The 19749-nt window shown below is 39.5% G+C and overlaps 1 protein-coding gene across 1 annotated transcript in view; it reads left to right on the top strand.

The window, feature by feature from the left end:
• The window catches only part of ZSWIM6 (zinc finger SWIM-type containing 6), a 235281-nt gene that overhangs the window by 172240 nt on the left and 43292 nt on the right, over positions 1–19749 (top strand). Inside the window, exons 3-4 of the mRNA XM_030927202.1 lie at positions 445–593; positions 4228–4378. Coding sequence (XP_030783062.1) covers positions 445–593; positions 4228–4378 — 300 coding nt within the window. The remainder of the gene's footprint in view (positions 1–444; positions 594–4227; positions 4379–19749) is intronic.

Consider the following 19749-nt stretch of genomic DNA (forward strand, 5'->3'; position numbering starts at 1 on the left):
GATAATGGTGAAAACTTACTGAATTAACATAGTAAAGAGAGAAATACTCTGCTAAGTTTACTTGTCTCATATTTTTCTAAAGTCTTTGAAAAACATTTTTTCCAGCGTGGCCTACACAGCTTTATAAACATCATGTATTTACAATGAAGCACTTTGTGAATTCACTTTGTGAATTTGATTTTTTAGAGAACCTATAAACTCATCTCCAAAGATAATAGTCTCTGAACCTAAAAAATAGAAATATCTCAAATCTGCATTTGGCTTAGCACAAATCAGGGAAGTTCTGGAAATGAGAGTGATCCTTGTATTTACTTTGTCATAAATTTGTATGTATAATTGAAATTGAGATTGAATTAAAAAGTAGGCAAAAAGAGTCTTAATTAATCCTTTTAGCACAGAGTTTTTATCTAGCCTGTGTGTTATTATTTTTCTTTCTATTTCTAGGTGCTCCCGATCCAACAGCAGGTGCTAGTATAGATGATGAAAACTGCTGGCACTTAGATGAAGAGCAGGTTCAAGAACAGGTTAAACTGTTCCTTTCCCAGGGCGGGTACCACGGATCAGGGAAGCAGCTTAATTTGCTCTTTGCAAAGGTATGATTGTCTATTTCTAAAGAAATATTCTAAATATATACATATATAGGGACTATCTAAATATGATCATGTCTACAATAGGATAAAGTCTCTTTCAAAAATTAAAGAACAGGGTCTAAGTTAGTTGACCAATAGAAACTTTTGTATTGTAATGCAAGCTTTTTTTTTCCTTAGGTGATCTTAGACAAGATGTGGGACATTTTTGTCTCAGTTCCTATCAATAAAATGGTGATAATTCATACAGTTTTGAAAAACCTCTTACAATAATAAAAGCAAAATAATTAACAATGTTATTCAAAATGCCATTTTTTCAAGTTTTTCCCTTTCTAGTTGATTTTCCCAAGATAACATAGTTTTACAATCCCTAAAATGTGCTTTAATTATTTAGTTTAATAATGTCAGTATCTATAAGTTAATTTGAAGAGCTTGAGTTTTAAGAGTCAGATAGATCTCAGTTTAAATCCAAGTTCTAGATCTTTCTAAATATATAAGCCTTGGCAAATTATTTGTTAATTTTCTTATCTAGAAAATTAGTTAATGATAACATATCTCATAAAATCGTTGTGATAATGGTGTTAAATGATGCTGTCTACTGTTCATCTGCATCATTAAAAATTGATGTCTCAAGAAGTTAAATTATCTTGGTCATGAGTTCCTTGTGAGCAGAAGCTGAGTGTTTTGCTTTATACAGAAGTTTCAGTATCATACACAGATTTGTAAATACTGAATAAAATGCTTTTTGAATAATACTAAATCAGTGTATTTTCATTGGGGGGTATAGTCATCATTATGATTAATGTATTAAAGTTGGTTTTAAGGAAACAGATAACTGTTCATTGATGTTTTTGTTGAATATCTTCTCTAATAATTGTTATAATTAAAAGGTTTTTTTTTTTTTTTTTTTTTTTTTTTTTAGTTCAAAAGAATTAGAGTAAACCTTGTTACTGGGTATGGCCAGGAATAATGTATTCTGCTTAATCAATATCATGCTTATAACGATTTATCCTGTATACCATATGTAGATTGACAATTTCCCCAGAATTAGATTACAATAAAATACATTTAACTCTAATACTACTTTACACATGATTTAAGCATTCTTTGGTGATTCACAGGCACTTCAAACTCATGTCATGCTTCCATGTCAACAGTCTGAAAATTAATTACCAGTAGGCTATAGATGTACATGAGTGCTGGTTAAATAGAGAGTTCTGTTTTATATGCTTAAGAGTAAAGTGTTTATTTTCATTGCTGTTGCTGCATAATAGGTTAGAAATCTACCAGAAAAAACAAACATTAAATCAAATCCACAATACTAATAATGTAAAAGGTTTAGTATATTTAGATACACAGGAAGTATTTCATATATTCTTATGTTAGAAACAGTTTGAAAGATGTGTTATTAGACTGGTCTGCAGTTGTTCTTTTTATCCCTGTATATTATATACACATTATGTATGCCACGTGAAGTAATAGCAACCTCTAATTTTGGAATTAGCGTAACTTGAAGTTAAGACAGATACAGGTTCTGATCCAAGCTGTTCCCCTTGTCCATTGGGCAAGTTATTTTACTTCTCTGAGGCTTGGTCTTATAATTAATAAAATGGGGATTATAATCTGGCCTATTTTACATGGTTGTTGTGAAAATTAAACAGTAAGTATAAATGTAAAACTCTTTAACATTGTATCCAATAAATGGCAACTCCTTTTCTTCCTCCATCTTCACCTGTTAATGAGTTTTTAGTACTTTGATATTAGGAACAAACTCCTTTATAGGAATACTGAAGTAACGCTCCTGGAAGCACAACCTTTGTGATTCAGGGTAGAAGTGCTTTTGAGTTCTTTATAAAGCTCAAATTCTAAAGCAGGTGAGGAAGTTCCATTTCTTGAGGGTATAGACCTCAGGCAGGATCTATTTTAGATTTGGGCTGCTTTATTGAGGATCTACTATTTTCTCCTTTCCTTGCCTTTCACATAGAGAGAGTCCTGAAAGAAGGATCAACCACCCCACCTTTTCTACTGCTCATGACCTTGCTCCAGTAATTTCTTACAGGGAAATTACAGTTGAGATTCTTACTTATTGAATACTTAGCAGTACACATTTTTGGAGTGGATGGATTCATTTAGGGCTTCCTGCAGAGAGGTTTACCCTTGTGTTTCTTTTTTCTTTTCTTTTATTTGGGAAATGTAGCACAAGAGTAATGGACAAAGCTTAAAGTTCCAACTTGAGAGACAAAGTTAACTTATTAGATCTGTGGTTATTATTCTGCTTCGTGGATCACACATATAGAGCGAGAGAGTTCTTGAACTTAACAGCTCTGTCCATTTTCTTTTACCATTGCAATAGAAGTATGCTGCTGCTCTTTATTTAAAAAAAACTTAAGTGAGGGAGAACCTTTATGCAATTACTAATTTATCTCAAAAATTGAAGGACTTGCACAACTGTGAATATACTAAAAACCTTTGAATTGTACAGTTTAAATTGGTGAATTGTATGGTATATGAATTATGTCTCAACAAAGCTGTTCCTAAAAAAACTAAAGGCCAAGTGTTATTATTATACACATTATCAGATCTACTTAGAATATTTCTTGAGTTCTCAGTGGACTCTGCATTAGGCTCTGCTTCTCTGATGGTAAGTATAATCAGTTGGAGAGTCAGGAAGGTGCCATGCTATTTGTCATGTTTGTTTTGGTATTGTATTTCTTTAGGCTAGCAAAGTTATGGCATCTTACTAAAATTATGGCATCTCATTTTATGCAAGGAAACAGCAGCACCTTGCTTAAACCTGTTTTGGTAAACTAGGTAGGTTCAGATACCTGTTCCCAGTGCCAGATTTTACTTCTGTGGTTTGTCAAAGCACGGATGCCTACTTTGTTGGAGTGTAATCTTGAATCACAAAGTGTACTTGGTTTAAATAAGAGAGATAATTTGAAGGAGAACTGGTAAAGAAAGTTTTGAAAGGGCACGGTGGCTCAAGCCTGTAATCCCAGCACTTTGGGAGGCCGAGACGGGCGGATCACGAGGTCAGGAGATCGAGACCATCCTGGCTAACGCAGTGAAACCCCGTCTCTACTAAAAAATACAAAAAAGACTAGCTGGGCGAGGTGGCGGGCGCCTGTAGTCCCAGCTACTCGGGAGGCTGAGGCAGGAGAATGGCGTGAATCCGGGAGTCGGAGCTTGCAGTGAGCTGAGATCCGGCCACTGCACTCCAGCCTGGGCGACAGAGCAAGACTCCGTCTCAAAAAAGAAAAAAAAAAGAAAGTTTCTATTGGACACAGGAAACACGATTTACTCACCTTAATCAGTGTGTAAGACCCAACCAGAACATTTTTGGAATTGAGAGCATTTTTTCTTCAAACGGATTCTAAAGTGTAATTCAAAATAATTACTAGTCATTTTTTTGATTAAATTGCTATTTAGGGTAGGGAATGGTTTTAAATTATATATTTTGTTTGCTTAAGAGGGCTGGTGTGAAGGCTTGACCCCTCCCGCCCATCCCGCACCGCACCCCCCCCCCCCCCACACACACAGAGAAACAGAGAAAAGAGGTGGTTTGTCTCTTGTGTTGCTGTGGGGTTTTGTTGTGTTTTTGTTTTGAACAATTTTCTAAAGGTCTGTTTTTCGCCACTAGGTGCGGGAGATGTTAAAGATGAGGGACTCCAATGGGGCCCGCATGTTGACCTTGATAACAGAGCAATTCATGGCTGACCCCCGCCTGTCACTTTGGCGGCAACAAGGCACTGCAATGACTGACAAATACAGGCAGCTCTGGGATGAGCTGGGTAAGCATGTTTCCCGACAAATTACCATTGATTTGCATATGGATAAATACCATAGTCAGATGTTTCAAGAACATGGTCGTAGTATTGCTGAAGAGAGAGCTGCTCATACATGGAACATGTTGCCAACATACAGGTTAGAAGCATAGGAGGATTTAGAACGTGGGCTGGCGTTTACAGAAAACAACCTTGGCAGAGTTTTGGGGGAATTGCCTGATCTCGAGGAAAGTTAAGTGCGGGAATCTCCCTTTAAGTATTTGGGGGAAAAAAAAAAGCTGTATTATTTTAAAATAGCAGTTTTATATGGTAGAGCTGGCTACTTATTTCTAGATTAATATTGTAATCAATTCAGCTAAAATTTAGTCTTCCCCCTTCTCCCCACAGTGGCATTGTTGAAATTAGTTTGGATATTCATTTTATTTTTGGCTGCTATAGATTTAAATGAACTGTTGATCCTCAGAATGGAAAAATACAGCAAATTCTAATATTTATTGCTTCCTAAATTCCTGGTGGTTAAAGATACAAATATAGCAAGTGTTCAAAAAAATGAGAAATCCACTAGTCATGTTCATTAAAAGAATACTGGGAATTTTGTTTGGATGAGTCTTGGTACCCAATGTTCACCACTAGGGAAATAATGAATGATGTGTTCATTATCTTGTCTTTTTATTAAGAAATCTATAAGTTACACCTGAAATTTTGACAAATATATCAGTGCCTGTATTAATTTTATGAGAAGTAATGTTGTCTATATTTACTAGAAGATCCTAGTCTCAGTGAAATTTTTCTTGGCTGATGATGGACCACATCATGCTGATTGATCCCAGGTGTAGTCTAAACCAAACGATGCTGTTGTCTGTGAAGATACCAAATGATCATAATTGGAAGGGGTATTTGAGATTAGCTGTTTTACAGATAAGGAAACAAGTCCAGAGAGGTTAGGAGACTTCAAACATGACACTGTATAATCTAGGGTTATGCGGCAAGTTAGTAAAGGATTTGACATCAGTATTTCCTTTTTCCTATTAATAGGATATACGTTCAGAATTTGGCTGTGGACAAGTTCACTACTTGTGAACTATTAGATATTTGTTGACTTTTTCCCTGGCAATTTTCTTAAGTATCTTGTAATAACTTAATCTTGCTGCTTTCTTTGAGTCTCCTGAAATAATAGTAATGCCCTTTCCCCCAATCAAAATGTAAATCAATCTAACTACAATAGATAGTTTCAATGTATTAGAATGATGTTTGGGGACACAGTGTGGTGGTTAGAGAACACAAGTATAATGCATGGTTTAAATATTTTCATAAAATCCTGAATGTTTTACTTTTCAAGTAAATCTTTTTCAATTTTGTAACTCTGTAGTACAGACTAGATTGGTTAGATGGTTTATAAAGTAAACAGGATTAGCATTAAGAAAACTATAATGAAGGGGATCATTTAAGGAAAAATTACTGAATTAATATTAAATGAATGCAATTTTACAGAGCTTTGGTACTTAGAGAAACTTAGAATTACAAATGACTGCTTAGGAAGAAAATAGCAACTAAATTTTTTGGTTACCAGTCAAATAAAATTTGCAGTGTTCACATTTAATTCATGGTCAGATTTCACTTTTCCAAGTGGGTTTTGAAAATTATGTACCTTAACCCTCAATCAGAAGTATAAATTTTTATTAGGTGGAAGTTTCCACCAGCTGATTCTAGTTATGCCCTCTTATGGACTACTTTCTAATTAAGGACCAGGCTTTATACAAATTCTTTTATTTCAGTCCAGCATAAAGACCACAACCTCTTGTCCTGTGTGCCCCCCACCCACCGCCCAATCATTACTAGACTGCTAGAAATTCTCCTATGTACTCTGATGGCAAGCAGAGGTCACTTGCCATTTTAATGGGGTCTAAATTCTGTGAAGAATCTCACGTAGAAGTAACAGTAAGTATCGCATCTTAATATTCATTCACCAAAAAATTAACAAAAAGTTGCTTCTGGACTACAAAAGGAAAGGCTTTTGCTTCTTAATAAAATGGGGCAATTTGACTTTGTGCCCCTACACAGGGCTCACATTGCTTCAAGGCTCTGCTTTGGAATTAAATGCTGAGCACTGCCAGATGCCAGACATTGAGAAGAGGCTGAGTTTTGTCGGCAAATGGGATCTGCAAGTTAATTGGTGTTTTCTGCAGGCTTCTGGCTGTGAAATGAAATTGGAAGCCCTTTAGCCACATGGATAATACAGGACCTGAATACAAATGTCACATGTCACCATCAGGACCCACTGTGAGACAATAGTGTTCCCACTCCAACACCGCGCCATTACAGATCATTTAAATATGGGGATTACATTTAAACTAAAAGCCCCATTTGCCTTTTACTGCAATTTAAATGTCCTCTTAGCAAAAGCTAAGTGACAAATTAAATGAAAAAAATGCCCACATTTTTAAAGCTGTAATGCAAAACAACCTTTTATTGCTTCTCATGTGCCACGAATGAATCATTATACTTGTCAACCCTAAACCAAGCCATAATTGGAGCAGCTACTGTTATCAAAGTGGGGCCGCTCTGTGACAGCTTAATAAAGCTGAAACTGTTAAATTAAATCTCAGATGCTTAACTCCTTAGCAGTGGTGGATTCATTGGGTCCATTTCTGGCAGTGGCCAGTACACCAGGAAAAAAAAAAGATTCCTGGCATGAAAGCCTTAATCTGATGCAAGTGTACAAGTGAGAGTATGCTAGCCAAGTAACTCTGCTTCTTGGCAGATGGATTTGGAGCCATCAGATTGTCAGCCAGAAGATTACAAAATCTTTTTCATACAGACCAGTGTCCCTCTCCCCAAGATTTAAAATTTCCTGCTTACATGTGATTTATGAAAATTTAAGTGTTGATGTTTCAAAATTAATTGTAAAAGTAACGTTTATTTCAACTTTTTCTTTCTTTCAAGTGAATATATGAAAACTTATTTGTGGTAGCCACAGGCCCAATTTCTTCCCCCCATGCTCCAGCTAACAAAGGGACTGATTATTCTGTTTTTCTTTTCTAATATAAATGCCTATGACATTCATTTGGTATGAGTTAACTTTTGTGATTTACTCCCTGATTTTCATAATGTAGTATGAAATAGGTACAGATGCATACTCTTAAGATCCTGTTTATTGCATCTCATTTGCAGATACATTTATCTTGTACATGAGTCAGTTTTTCAAATATTAATTTTACTTTCTCTGCATGATGTTCATTTTCCCAGACATACGCCAGTGTTCTCAAGATGAGTAATGTTGTGTCATAATCAGCTATAAGAAAAGGTATATATTAAAATAGAAAGCCCCATTGCAATGGTAGAGGTTGTACGTTTGATAGAAGCTACATATTTAGTAGAATCTATAGAACACACACCTCTTGAATTACATTCTTTATTCTGTGACATGCAAATTTTCTGGAAAGCAGATCACAGAAATAACCTTTGGATTTCAAAGAACAACCCAGTGCTGATTGGGGGTGAGCACACCTACTGTTAGCTGTAATGGCTGTCTGTTCAGCACACTTAATTACTGCGGGGGTCTAGGGATGAGGGGAAATACTGTAACCTCTCATCTGTGTTGATGGCTCTCTTTTCTTAAATGTATTCCTAGACTGCAATTTTACTTTGCTTTATAAAACTATAGGTTGTGGCTCCAGTCTATTAAAACCTAATTAAAATGAATGTCATTAGAGGAAACAGTTAAATAACACTTAATTACAGTTTTATCACAGGGAAATATTCTTAAATTTTTATTTTCAATTGTTACATAATATGTTTTTCCCCAAGTTTTAAACACTTAACTTTCTCTCAGAGCTGAGTCACGCGCTTTGTTTTCTAGCATATAAATCCTGTTTCTTTTTTTTTTTTTTTTTTTTTTTATTATACTTTAAGTTCTAGGGTACATGTGCATAACGTGCAGGTTTGTTACATATGTATACTTATGCCATGTTGGTGTGCTGCACCCATCAACTCGTCAGCACCCATCAATTCATCATTTATATCATGTATAACTCCCCAATGCAACCCCTCCCTCCTCCCCCCTCCCCTCTCCCCATGATAGGCCCCAGTGCGTGATGTTCCCCTTCCCGAGTCCAAGTGATCTCATTGTTCAGTTCCCACCTATGAGTGAGAACATGCGGTGTTTGGTTTTCTCTTCTTGTGATAGTTTGCTAAGAATGATGGTTTCCAGCTGCATCCATGTCCCTACAAAGGACGCAAACTCATCCTTTTTTATGGCTGCATAGTGTTCCATGGTGTATATGTGCCACATTTTCTTAATCCAGTCTGTCACAGATGGACATTTGGGTTGATTCCAAGTCTTTGCTATTGTGAATAGTGCCGCAATAAACATACGTGTACATGTGTCTTTGTAGTGGAATAATTTATAATCCTTTGGGTATATACCCAGTAGTGGGATGGCTGGGTCATATGGTACATCTAGTTCTAGATCCTTGAGGAATTGCCATACTGTTTTCCATAATGGTTGAACTAGTTTACAATCCCACCAACAGTGTAAAAGTGTTCCTATTTCTCCACATCCTCTCCAACACCTGTTGTTTCCTGACTTCTTAATGATTGCCATTCTAACTGGTGTGAGATGGTATCTCATTGTGGTTTTGATTTGCATTTCTCTGATGGCGAGTGATGATGAGCATTTTTTCATGTGTCTGTTGGCTGTATGAATATCTTCTTTTGAGAAATGTCTGTTCATATCCTTTCCCCACTTTTTGATGGGGTTGTTTGTTTTTTTCTCGTATATTTGTTTGAGTTCTTTGTAGATTCTGGATATTAGCCCTTTGTCAGATGAGTAGGTTGCAAAAATTTTCTCCCATTCTGTAGGTTGCCTGTTCACTCTGATGGTAGTTTCTTTTGCTGTGCAAAAGCTCTTTAGTTTAATTAGATCCCATTTGTCAATTTTTGCTTTTGCTGCCGTTGCTTTTGGTGTTTTAGACATGAAGTCCTTGCCCATGCCTATGTCCTGAATGGTACTACCTAGATTTTCTTCTAGGGTTTTTATGGTATTAGGTCTGACATTTAAGTCTCTAATCCATCTTGAATTAATCTTCGTATAAGGGGTAAGGAAAGGATCCAGTTTCAGCTTTCTACTTATGGCTAGCCAATTTTCCCAGCACCATTTATTAAATAGGGAATCCTTTCCCCATTTCTTGTTTCTCTCAGGTTTGTCAAAGATCAGATGGCTGTAGATGTGCGGTATTATTTCTGAGGACTCTGTTCTGTTCCATTGGTCTATAGCTCTGTTTTGGTACCAGTACCATGCTGTTTTGGTTACTGTAGCCTTGTAGTATAGTTTGAAGTCAGGTAGCGTGACGCCTCCAGCTTTGTCCTTTTGACTTAGGATTGTCTTGGCAATGCGGGCTCTTTTTTGGTTCCATATGAACTTTAAAGCAGTTTTTTCCAATTCTGTGAAGAAACTCATTGGTAGCTTGATGGGGATGGCATTGAATCTATAAATAACCTTGGGGAGTATGGCCATTTTCACGATATTGATTCTTCCTATCCATGAGCGTGGTATGTTCTTCCATTTGTTTGTGTCCTCTTTTATTTCACTGAGCAGTGGTTTGTAGTTCTCCTTGAAGAGGTCCTTTACATCCCTTGTAAGCTGGATTCCTAGGTATTTTATTCTCTTTGAAGCAATTGTGAATGGAAGTTCATTCCTGATTTGGCTCTCTGTTTGTCTGTTACTGGTGTATAAGAATGCTTGTGATTTTTGCACATTAATTTTGTATCCTGAGACTTTGCTGAAGTTGCTTATCAGCTTAAGGAGATTTTGGGCTGAGACGATGGGGTTTTCTAAATATACAATCATGTCATCTGCAAACAGGGACAATTTGACTTCTTCTTTTCCTAACTGGATACCCTTGATTTCTTTCTCTTGCCTGATTGCCCTAGCCAGAACTTCCAACACTATGTTGAATAGGAGTGGTGAGAGAGGGCATCCCTGTCTTGTGCCAGTTTTCAAAGGGAATTTTTCCAGTTTTTGCCCATTCAGTATGATATTAGCTGTGGGTTTGTCATAAATAGCTCTTATTATTTTGAGGTACGTTCCATCAATACCGAATTTATTGAGCGTTTTTAGCATGAAGGGCTGTTGGATGTTGTCAAAAGCCTTTTCTGCATCTATTGAGACAATCATGTGGTTCTTGTCTTTGGTTCTGTTTATATGCTGGATTACGTTTATTGATTTGCGAATGTTGAACCAGCCTTGCATCCCAGGGATGAAGCCCACTTGATCATGGTGGATAAGCTTTTTGATGTGCTGCTGAATCCGGTTTGCCAGTATTTTATTGAGAATTTTTGCATCAATGTTCATCAGGGATATTGGTCTAAAATTCTCTTTTTTTGTTGTGTCTCTGCCAGGCTTTGGTATCAGGATGATGTTGGCCTCATAAAATGAGTTAGGGAGGATTCCCTCTTTTTCTATTGATTGGAATAGTTTCAGAAGGAATGGTACCAGCTCCTCCTTGTACCTCTGGTAGAATTCAGCTGTGAATCCATCTGGTCCTGGACTTCTTTTGGTGGGTAGGCTATTAATTGTTGCCTCAATTTCAGAGCCTGCTATTGGTCTATTCAGGGATTCAACTTCTTCCTGGTTTAGCCTTGGGAGAGTGTAAGTGTCCAGGAAATTATCCATTTCTTCTAGATTTTCTAGTTGATTTGCGTAGAGGCGTTTATAGTATTCTCTGATGGTAGTTTGTATTTCTGTGGGGTCAGTGGTGATATCCCCTTTATCATTTTTTATTGCATCTATTTGATTCCTCTCTCTTTTCTTCTTTATTAGCCTTGCTAGGGGTCTGTCAATTTTGTTGATCTTTTCAAAAAACCAACTCCTGGATTCATTGATTTTTTGGAGGGTTTTTTGTGTCTCTATCTCCTTCAGTTCGGCTCTGATCTTAGTTATTTCTTGCCTTCTGCTAGCTTTTGAATGTGTTTGCTCTTGCCTCTCTAGTTCTTTTAATTGTGATGTTAGAGTGTCAATTTTAGATCTTTCCTGCTTTCTCTTGTGGGCATTTAGTGCTATAAATTTCCCTCTACACACTGCTTTAAATGTGTCCCAGAGATTCTGGTATGTTGTATCTTTGTTCTCATTGGTTTCAAAGAACATCTTTATTTCCGCTTTCATTTCGTTATGTACCCAGTAGTCATTCAGGAGCAGGTTGTTCAGTTTCCATGTAGTTGAGCGGTTTTGATTGAGTTTCTTAGTCCTGAGTTCTAGTTTGATTGCACTGTGGTCTGAGAGACAGTTTGTTATAATTTCTGTTCTTGTACATTTGCTGAGGAGTGCTTTACTTCCAATTATGTGGTCAATTTTGGAATAAGTGCGATGTGGTGCTGAGAAGAATGTATATTCTGTTGATTTGGGGTGGAGAGTTCTATAGATGTCTATTAGGTCCGCTTGGTGCAGAGATGAGTTCAATTCCTGGATATCCTTGTTAACTTTCTGTCTCGTTGATCTGTCTAATGTTGACAGCGGAGTGTTGAAGTCTCCCATTATTATTGTATGGGAGTCTAAGTCTCTTTGTAGGTCTCTAAGGACTTGCTTTATGAATCTGGGTGCTCCTGTATTGGGTGCATATATATTTAGGAGAGTTAGCTCTTCCTGTTGAATTGATCCCTTTACCATTATGTAATGGCCTTCTTTGTCTCTTTTGATCTTTGATGGTTTAAAGTCTGTTTTATCAGAGACAAGGATTGCAACCCCTGCTTTTTTTTGTTCTCCATTTGCTTGGTAGATCTTCCTCCATCCCTTTATTTTGAGCCTATGTATGTCTCTGCATGTGAGATGGGTCTCCTGAATACAGCAGACTGATGGGTCTTGACTCTTTATCCAGTTCGCCAGTCTGTGTCTTTTAATTGGAGCATTTAGTCCATTAACATTTAAGGTTAATATTGTTATGTGTGAACTTGATCCTGCCATTATGATATTAACTGGTTATTTTGCTCATTAGTTGATGCAGTTTCTTCCTAGCCTCGATGGTCTTTACATTTTGGCATGTTTTTGCGATGGCTGGTACCGGTTGTTCCTTTCCATGTTTAGGGCTTCCTTCAGGGTCTCTTGTAAGGCAGGCCTGGTGGTGACAAAATCTCTAAGCATTTGCTTATCTGTAAAGGATTTTATTTCTCCTTCACTGATGAAACTTAGTTTGGCTGGATATGAAATTCTGGGTTGAAAATTCTTTTCTTTAAGAACGTTGAATATTGGCCCCCACTCTCTTCTGGCTTGTAGAGTTTCTGCCGAGAGATCTGCTGTTAGTCTGATGGGCTTCCCTTTGTGGGTAACCCGACCTTTCTCTCTGGCTGCCCTTAAGATTTTTTCCTTCATTTCAACTTTGGTGAATCTGGCAATTATGTGTCTTGGAGTTGCTCTTCTGGAGGAGTATCTTTGTGGCGTTCTCTGTATTTCCTGAATTTGAATGTTGGCCTGCCCTACTAGGTTGGGGAAGTTCTCCTGGATGATTTCCTGAAGAGTGTTTTCCAACTTGGTTCCATTTTCCCCCTCACTTTCAGGCACCCCAATCAGACGTAGATTTGGTCTTTTTACGTAATCCCATACTTCTTGCAGGCTTTGCTCATTTCTTTTTCTTCTTTTTTCTTTTGGTTTCTCTTCTCGCTTCATTTCATTCATTTGATCTTCAATCGCTGATACTCTTTCTTCCAGTTGATCGAGTCGGTTACTGAAGCTTGTGCATTTGTCACGTATTTCTCGTGTCATGGTTTTCATCTCTGTCATTTCGTTTATGATCTTCTCTGCATTAATTAGTCTAGCTGTCAATTCTTCCACTCTTTTTTCAAGATTTTTAGTTTCTTTGCGCTGGGTACGTAATTCCTCCTCTAGCTCTGATAAGTTTGATGGACTGAAGCCTTCTTCTCTCCTCTCGTCCAAGTCATTCTCTGACCAGCTTTGATCCGTTGCTGGCGATGGGCTGCGCTCCTTTGCAGGGGGAGATGCGCTCTTATTTTTTGAATTTCCAGCTTTTCTGCCCTGCTTCTTCCCCATCTTTGTGGTTTTATCTGTCTCTGGTCTTTGATGGTGGTGACGTACTGATGGGGTTTTGGTATAGGTGTCCTTCCTGTTTGATAGTTTTCCTTCTGACAGTCAGAAGGACTGTCTGTTGGTCTGTTGGAGATTGCTTGAGGTCCACTCCAGACCCTGTTTGCCTGGGTATCAGCAGCAGAGGTTGCCGAAGATAGAATATTGCTGAACAGCGAGTGTACCTGTCTGATTCTTCCTTTGGAAGTTTCCTCTCAGGGGTGTACTCCACCCTGTGAGGTGTGGGGTGTCAGACTGCCCCTAGTGGGGGATTTCTCCCAGCTAGGCTACTCAGGGGTCAGGGACACACCTGAGCAGGCAGTCTGTCCGTTCTCAGATCTCAACCTCCGCGTTGGGAGATCTACGGCTCTCCCCAAAGCTGTCAGACAGAGTCGTTCGCGTCTGCACCGGCTCCTGCTACTTCCCCTGTTGGTCTTCAGCTGTGCGCTGTCCCCAGAGGTGGAGACTACAGAGACAGGCAGGCTTCCTTGAGCTGCTGTGAGCTCCACCCAGTTCGAGCTTCCCAGCGGCTTTGTTTACCTACTTAAGCCTCAGTAATGGCGGGCGCCCCTCCCCCAGCCTCGCTGCTGCCTTGTGGATAGATCGCGGCAGACTGCTGTGTTAGCAGTGAGGGAGGCTTCGTGGGCGTGGGACCCTCCCGGCCAGGTATGGGTATAATCTCCTGGTGTGCCTGTATGCTTACAGCGCAGTATTGGGGTGGGAGTTACCCGATTTTCCAGGTGTTGTGTGTCTCAGTTCCCCTGGCTAGGAAAACGGATCCCCTTCCCCCTTGCGCTTCCAGGTGAGGCGATGCCTCGCCCTGCTTCAGCTCTCGCTGGTCAGGCTACAGCAGCTGACCAGCACCGATTGTCCGGCACTCCCCAGTGAGATGACCCCAGTACCTCAGTTGAAAATGCAGAAATCACCGGTCTTCTGTGTCGCTCGCGCTGGGAGTTGGAGACTGGAGCTGTTCCTATTCGGCCATCTTCCTGTTTCTTAGGGAGAGGATGGGCTGCCATTGCAAGAGCCTTGCTGTGCTGAGCTTTGCTCATTCAGTTCACAAGAACAAGGTGGCATCTCTCAAGAGTTCTTTTCACAGCTTCTCATCTGGAGACCTAATTCTGTGTGAGCAGAAATAGCCATAGTTAGACTTTTTTTCTAGTTTGAGTTTTATTGTATGATTAGTTTGATCACTTGTTATTAAGCAACAGCTATAATGTTCCTTGGTAGGGTGCTAGATAGATTGAGTAGTATACAGATTCAGGACAATTAGAATTAGAGTAAATCTGTGTTCGGCAGTAGAGAACACAGCCTACCCTTTGAGACTGTATTTTTTGAATTAACCTGCTCCGCGGACCCAAATGCTGTTCCATCTTCCATCCCAGACTCAAATAGTGATTTTTCTGTAACCACCTACATTATTCTTGAATAAGGAGAAAAACTTATGCTTAAGTCACACATTCAAAATGATACTTTTAAGTAATTTAGGACAGTCTATGTGTACCAGAAATAAGATTCCAAAGACTCTGCTTTACTCTGCTTCATAGGTAATTGTGGAGAAATTTCTGGGGAATGTTGTCTTACATCTTTGAAAGCAGGAGGCTTAATAACTGCCCCCAGCAACCACCCCCATCCCTGTTTTGAGCTTCTTACTTTAGTCGAGTTATTCAAACTAACTCAAGCTTGCCACATTTTAAAGTTGATGGTGGTGAATTAATGGCTAAGGAGCAACTGCTTCTTTTTGAGAACTGCAAAGCTTACCAAAATGGTTCCCCATATACGTAGTTCCCTCTTTGCTAGTACCACGAAGAAAACAGCAATTGCCAGAGCTCCCTTGCAGCAAAAAGATGTCAGTACACACTTGGTGACTTCCAAATAGCTGGAAGTACAGAATATAATTCTAATGAACCACGTATCAGGACTGCTTGTCATCTACCTGTTTGTCTTCCCTGGGCATAAGAAGAGTACAGCTTTCCCACGACATACCACTGTCAGTGCTATATTGTTAATCTTCTTTCCAGAGGTCTTCCTGTGGTCTCTCTATCAGTGTGTACGAAGCACTTGCTATGTCTAGAGGAACAGATGTATTAGTTATTTGATTTTGGGGTAGTGATAGTACCAGTCGTCAGGAGGGGGTAGAAGATGTAAACATTAGGAGATGTGATAAGAACAGCCAAGAATGGATGAAGGAGAACTTTTATAGAGTAATTTCATTACAAATTAGTACAAAGGTTTGTAGAAACCAAATTTAATACGGTTTTATAAGATGTTTATGGAGGTGTGTTGCAAGGAAGAGTAGTGTGAATACTCCAGAAAAAAGAAACAGCCTAAACAAAGACAGCAGTGGGCTCTGTGGAAGAGAGTAGAGAGCCTTCAAATTCATTATCAAAAATGTTAAGATTTTCTATCCAACATTGCTGTTCTGTGTTGTTACTTAAAAGCGAAGAGGGAAATGGTAGATAGGTATCATAAAACCTGGATTTTTGCTTTATTTCTCATTTTGGTCTAGCTGCTAATGATAACATAGTTACTAATACTTATTTATCAGGAACTGTGCTAAGCACTTAATGCATGTGTTGTTTTATTTAATCCCTGAAACAATCCTGTGAAATAGGTCCAATTATTTGCCCTAATTTTACAGCCAATAATACTGAGGTTTAAGGAGGCTTGATAACTTGACCGAGGTCACAGTAGCAAAGGAGGAATTTAATCCCAGTGACTTCAGAAACATAACCACCAGACTAGACAATGTCCTTAGTTGATGATGATGATGATGATGATGAGACAGAGTCTCGCTCTGTCACCTAGGCTGGAGTGCAGTGGTGCGATCATGGCTTACCGCAATCTCTGCCTCCCAGTTTCCAGCAATTCTCCTGCCTTAGCCTCCTGGGTAGCTGGGACTACAGGCGCACGTCACCATGCCTGGCTAGTTTTTTGTATTTTTAGTAGTAGAGATGGGATTTCACTATGTTAACCAGGCTGGCCTCGAACTCCTGACCTCGTGATATGCCTGCCTCAGCCTCCCAAAGTGCTGGGATTACATGTGTGAGCCCCCGCACCCCGCCAGCTTATTTTTAAACACTATTATATGCCTCTCTTCCAGGTAGTCTCTCTAACTCAGAGCAGAGCAGGGGCAAAGCGAAGCTCACCTAGAGGGGAATAAACCCTGTAAGAGCTGCCTGGCCTGGTCTGCCTACCCATGGTACCGCAGTCCTGACTGCCATAGTCAGCTGAGCTTACCTAGTCTAGTCGCCCATTTGTACCCATGTTTACAGGGACCCTCTAACTTCAGGTTCTTTGAGAAAACAAGCACATGGATGCCATAGCCAAATATATGCCATTGATTGAGAACTGTATTAAATAATAAACTTCAGCTTATCATAAATACAGATACTGCATGCTATAGTATGGGGTACTACTGTATGATGGAATACAGTGAAATTTGTATCCCATTTTTGAGTCCCCTTTGGTAAGGAGCTGGTGAAGACCCTTAGCTCATTGTCTTTGCCCTGGCTTGAACTAGGCCCTGATAATGACCATAGAGTTGCCAACACCAGTTTATCTCATATGCCCTGTAGGCTCTGCAGACCCCTTCTTGACATAAGCTGTCCTGCTAGGATGGGGTTGTATACTCTGGTCTCAGTTTCTGCTTCTCTCTGTGCCATTGAGAGATTCCTCTAAATACAGAGGCTTGGTCAATTGTATTGCTGAGAAGGCTTTGCTTCCCTCCAGCACTGTTCTCAGAAGGCTCATCTGCTTCTAGGTCCTCATTACTGGGGCCTGTTTTCTTTCCCTGTGCTTTCCTACTGCTTTCTGTCTCTTAAAACTCAGAACTCTATTCTTGGGTCATAGACTTCGGAGTTCTGGCCTGCTGTGGGGGTGGAAAAGAGGGGTTTATTTTCTGCTTCTTTAAGTAAACAGAGTAATCTCTTGTTTGGGTCAGAAGTAAACCAAAAGAGAGAATGTATGGGCAAACCTAGGATAAATACTTGCTGTGTACTGCTATCAACTATCCTCTAGACCATGGCTGCTAGGGTTTAATTATCCATTCAGTTCCCTGGATAGGGAATAGTGGAAATAAAGAGAAAAACTTTAAAATACGAATTAAAAAAATAGATTCTCAGGATTAAAAGAGACTTTACAGGTCACTTGATCCTATTGTCTAACCAATTGGAAATTCTTTGTAGTATCCTTTGTCTAAACTGTTTCTGTATAGAATTAGATAATTTGTAACAACACTTGAGATTGACCTCCTTGTGTGTTTTTATGAAACCTTATGCTAAACATAGAGCATGGAGATTTTGGTGAGGAGTTAAGACGTGCTTTTTGGCTCATTGTAATACACTTGAGTGTTACTGTCTTATATATGTTGTGTGTTAGTAGCTTTATTTGTATCAAGAATGGGTTCCAGTTACTTTCTTTTATGTCATCTTTCTACTTACAGCATTAGTCCATTGGCAGTAGATACTCTTCTCACATTAGTGGTTAATAGGAATGTCATAGCATTGGTATAAGGTGTCCTCTTCTTCCTCACAATTCTTAGAAAAGTTCTCTCCCTACTTTTCCTCTTTCCTAAGAGATAGTACTGACTGCACTTGCCTTCAAGAAACATCCACCAATGGGAAATCTGACTAGGGAAGTCTCCTCACTAGGCTGTGGATCTAGAGAGTACTATCATGGTAGGGTGGAGGGGGAGAGCGAGAGTGAAAATGAAGCAAGACAAACTGGGGAAGAAAATTTCCTTTCACCTTTTCTTACCGTGAAGTGGCAGCATACAAAAATTAGCGAGGTCTGAGAAGCTTCATTTTAAGCCATCTGGGATTCCCAGGGGCTTCACAGAGAATCAGGGATGCCAGGAGCAGGAAGGAAAGAAGTGGAAGCAAAGGAAAGGCATGAAGCAGCTCCTTAGGCAGCTCTGTATATGTGCCAATATCAAGCAAGGTGCTTTGTAAATGCTATCATAGTTAATTTAAGCTTCGTTAGGCTCATGAGGGGGAGGAAAACCCAAGGAAGTTAGAAATGGTTGTCCTTAGAGGGGTGTTCAGACACTGCCCTGCAGAGTCCGTAGGTTTGGGGTCGGGGGAAGAGAGTGCTGAAGGCACGAGGCAGATCCTTCTCAATCAGAGCAGTGTGACTTTACCACATTACTACTAGAGTTTTCATCAAGATTGTTCTGGAGGAAAGGATTCCAATACTATATGCATGCTTGATAATCACTATCTTCAATAGGCTTTTAATAGGTACTTTTATTAGACATGTACTAAAGCAGAGGTTCCCCCATCCCTGGACTGTGGACCAGTATCAGTCCTTGACCTGTTAGGAACTGAGGGCACACAGCAGGAGGTGAGCAGTAGGCAAGTGAGCATTACCACCTGAGTGCCACCTCCTGTCAGATCAGCAGTGGCATTAGATTCTCATAGGAGCACACACCCTATTGTGAGCTGCACATGTGAGGGATCAAGATTGTATGTTCCTTATGAGAATCTAATGCCTAATGATCTGAGGTGGAATAGTTTCATCCCAAAAGCATGCCCCGGCAGCCACCCCCTCAACCCCACCACCTCTCTCCCCAGTCCTCATATGTGGAAAATTTGTCTTCCACATAGCCGGTCCCTGGTGCCAAAAAGGTTGGGGACTGCTGTACTAAAGGATGACTTTTTAAAAAATTTTTATTATTTTTATTATTTTTTGAGATGGAGTCTCACTCTGTCACCCAGGCTGGAGTACAGTGGCGTGATCTCAGCTCATTGCAAACTCCACCTCCCGGGTTCATGTCATTCTCCTGCCTCAGCCTCCCGAGTAGCTGGGACTACCAGTAGCTGCCCACCACCATGCCTGACTAATTTTTTTGTGTTTTTTAGTAGAGACAGCGTTTCACCATGTTAGCCAGAATGGTCTCGATCTCCCAACCTTGTGATCCGCCCGCCTCGGCCTCCCAAAGTGCTGGGATTACAGGAGTGAGCCACTGCACCTGGCTGACGAAGGATGACCTTTTAATTTATATAAATAGCTTTCTCCTATATACTTTAGGGGAAGGCAAGATGGCAAATGATTTGCAACAAGTGAACTTTTGTGAGGCTGCTTGTAAGCTTGTCTGATAATTGTATAACATTGTTTTCGTGTTTTATTTTAAAATTCCAAAATTGATATAAGAAAGGGACTCTGTATAGTAAAATGCCAGAGTCTTCTGACATTAACTTGCTTTAGGGAGTTAATAACTAGTCTTAGGGCTATTTTCTTAGACTTTGATCTGCTGACAGAATACCCAGGGTAATGATACTAGTTGTCTGAAATGTGGGTAACTCAC

This window comes from Rhinopithecus roxellana, chromosome 3, assembly GCF_007565055.1.
Source record: "Rhinopithecus roxellana isolate Shanxi Qingling chromosome 3, ASM756505v1, whole genome shotgun sequence".
Lineage (NCBI taxonomy): Eukaryota > Metazoa > Chordata > Mammalia > Primates > Cercopithecidae > Rhinopithecus > Rhinopithecus roxellana.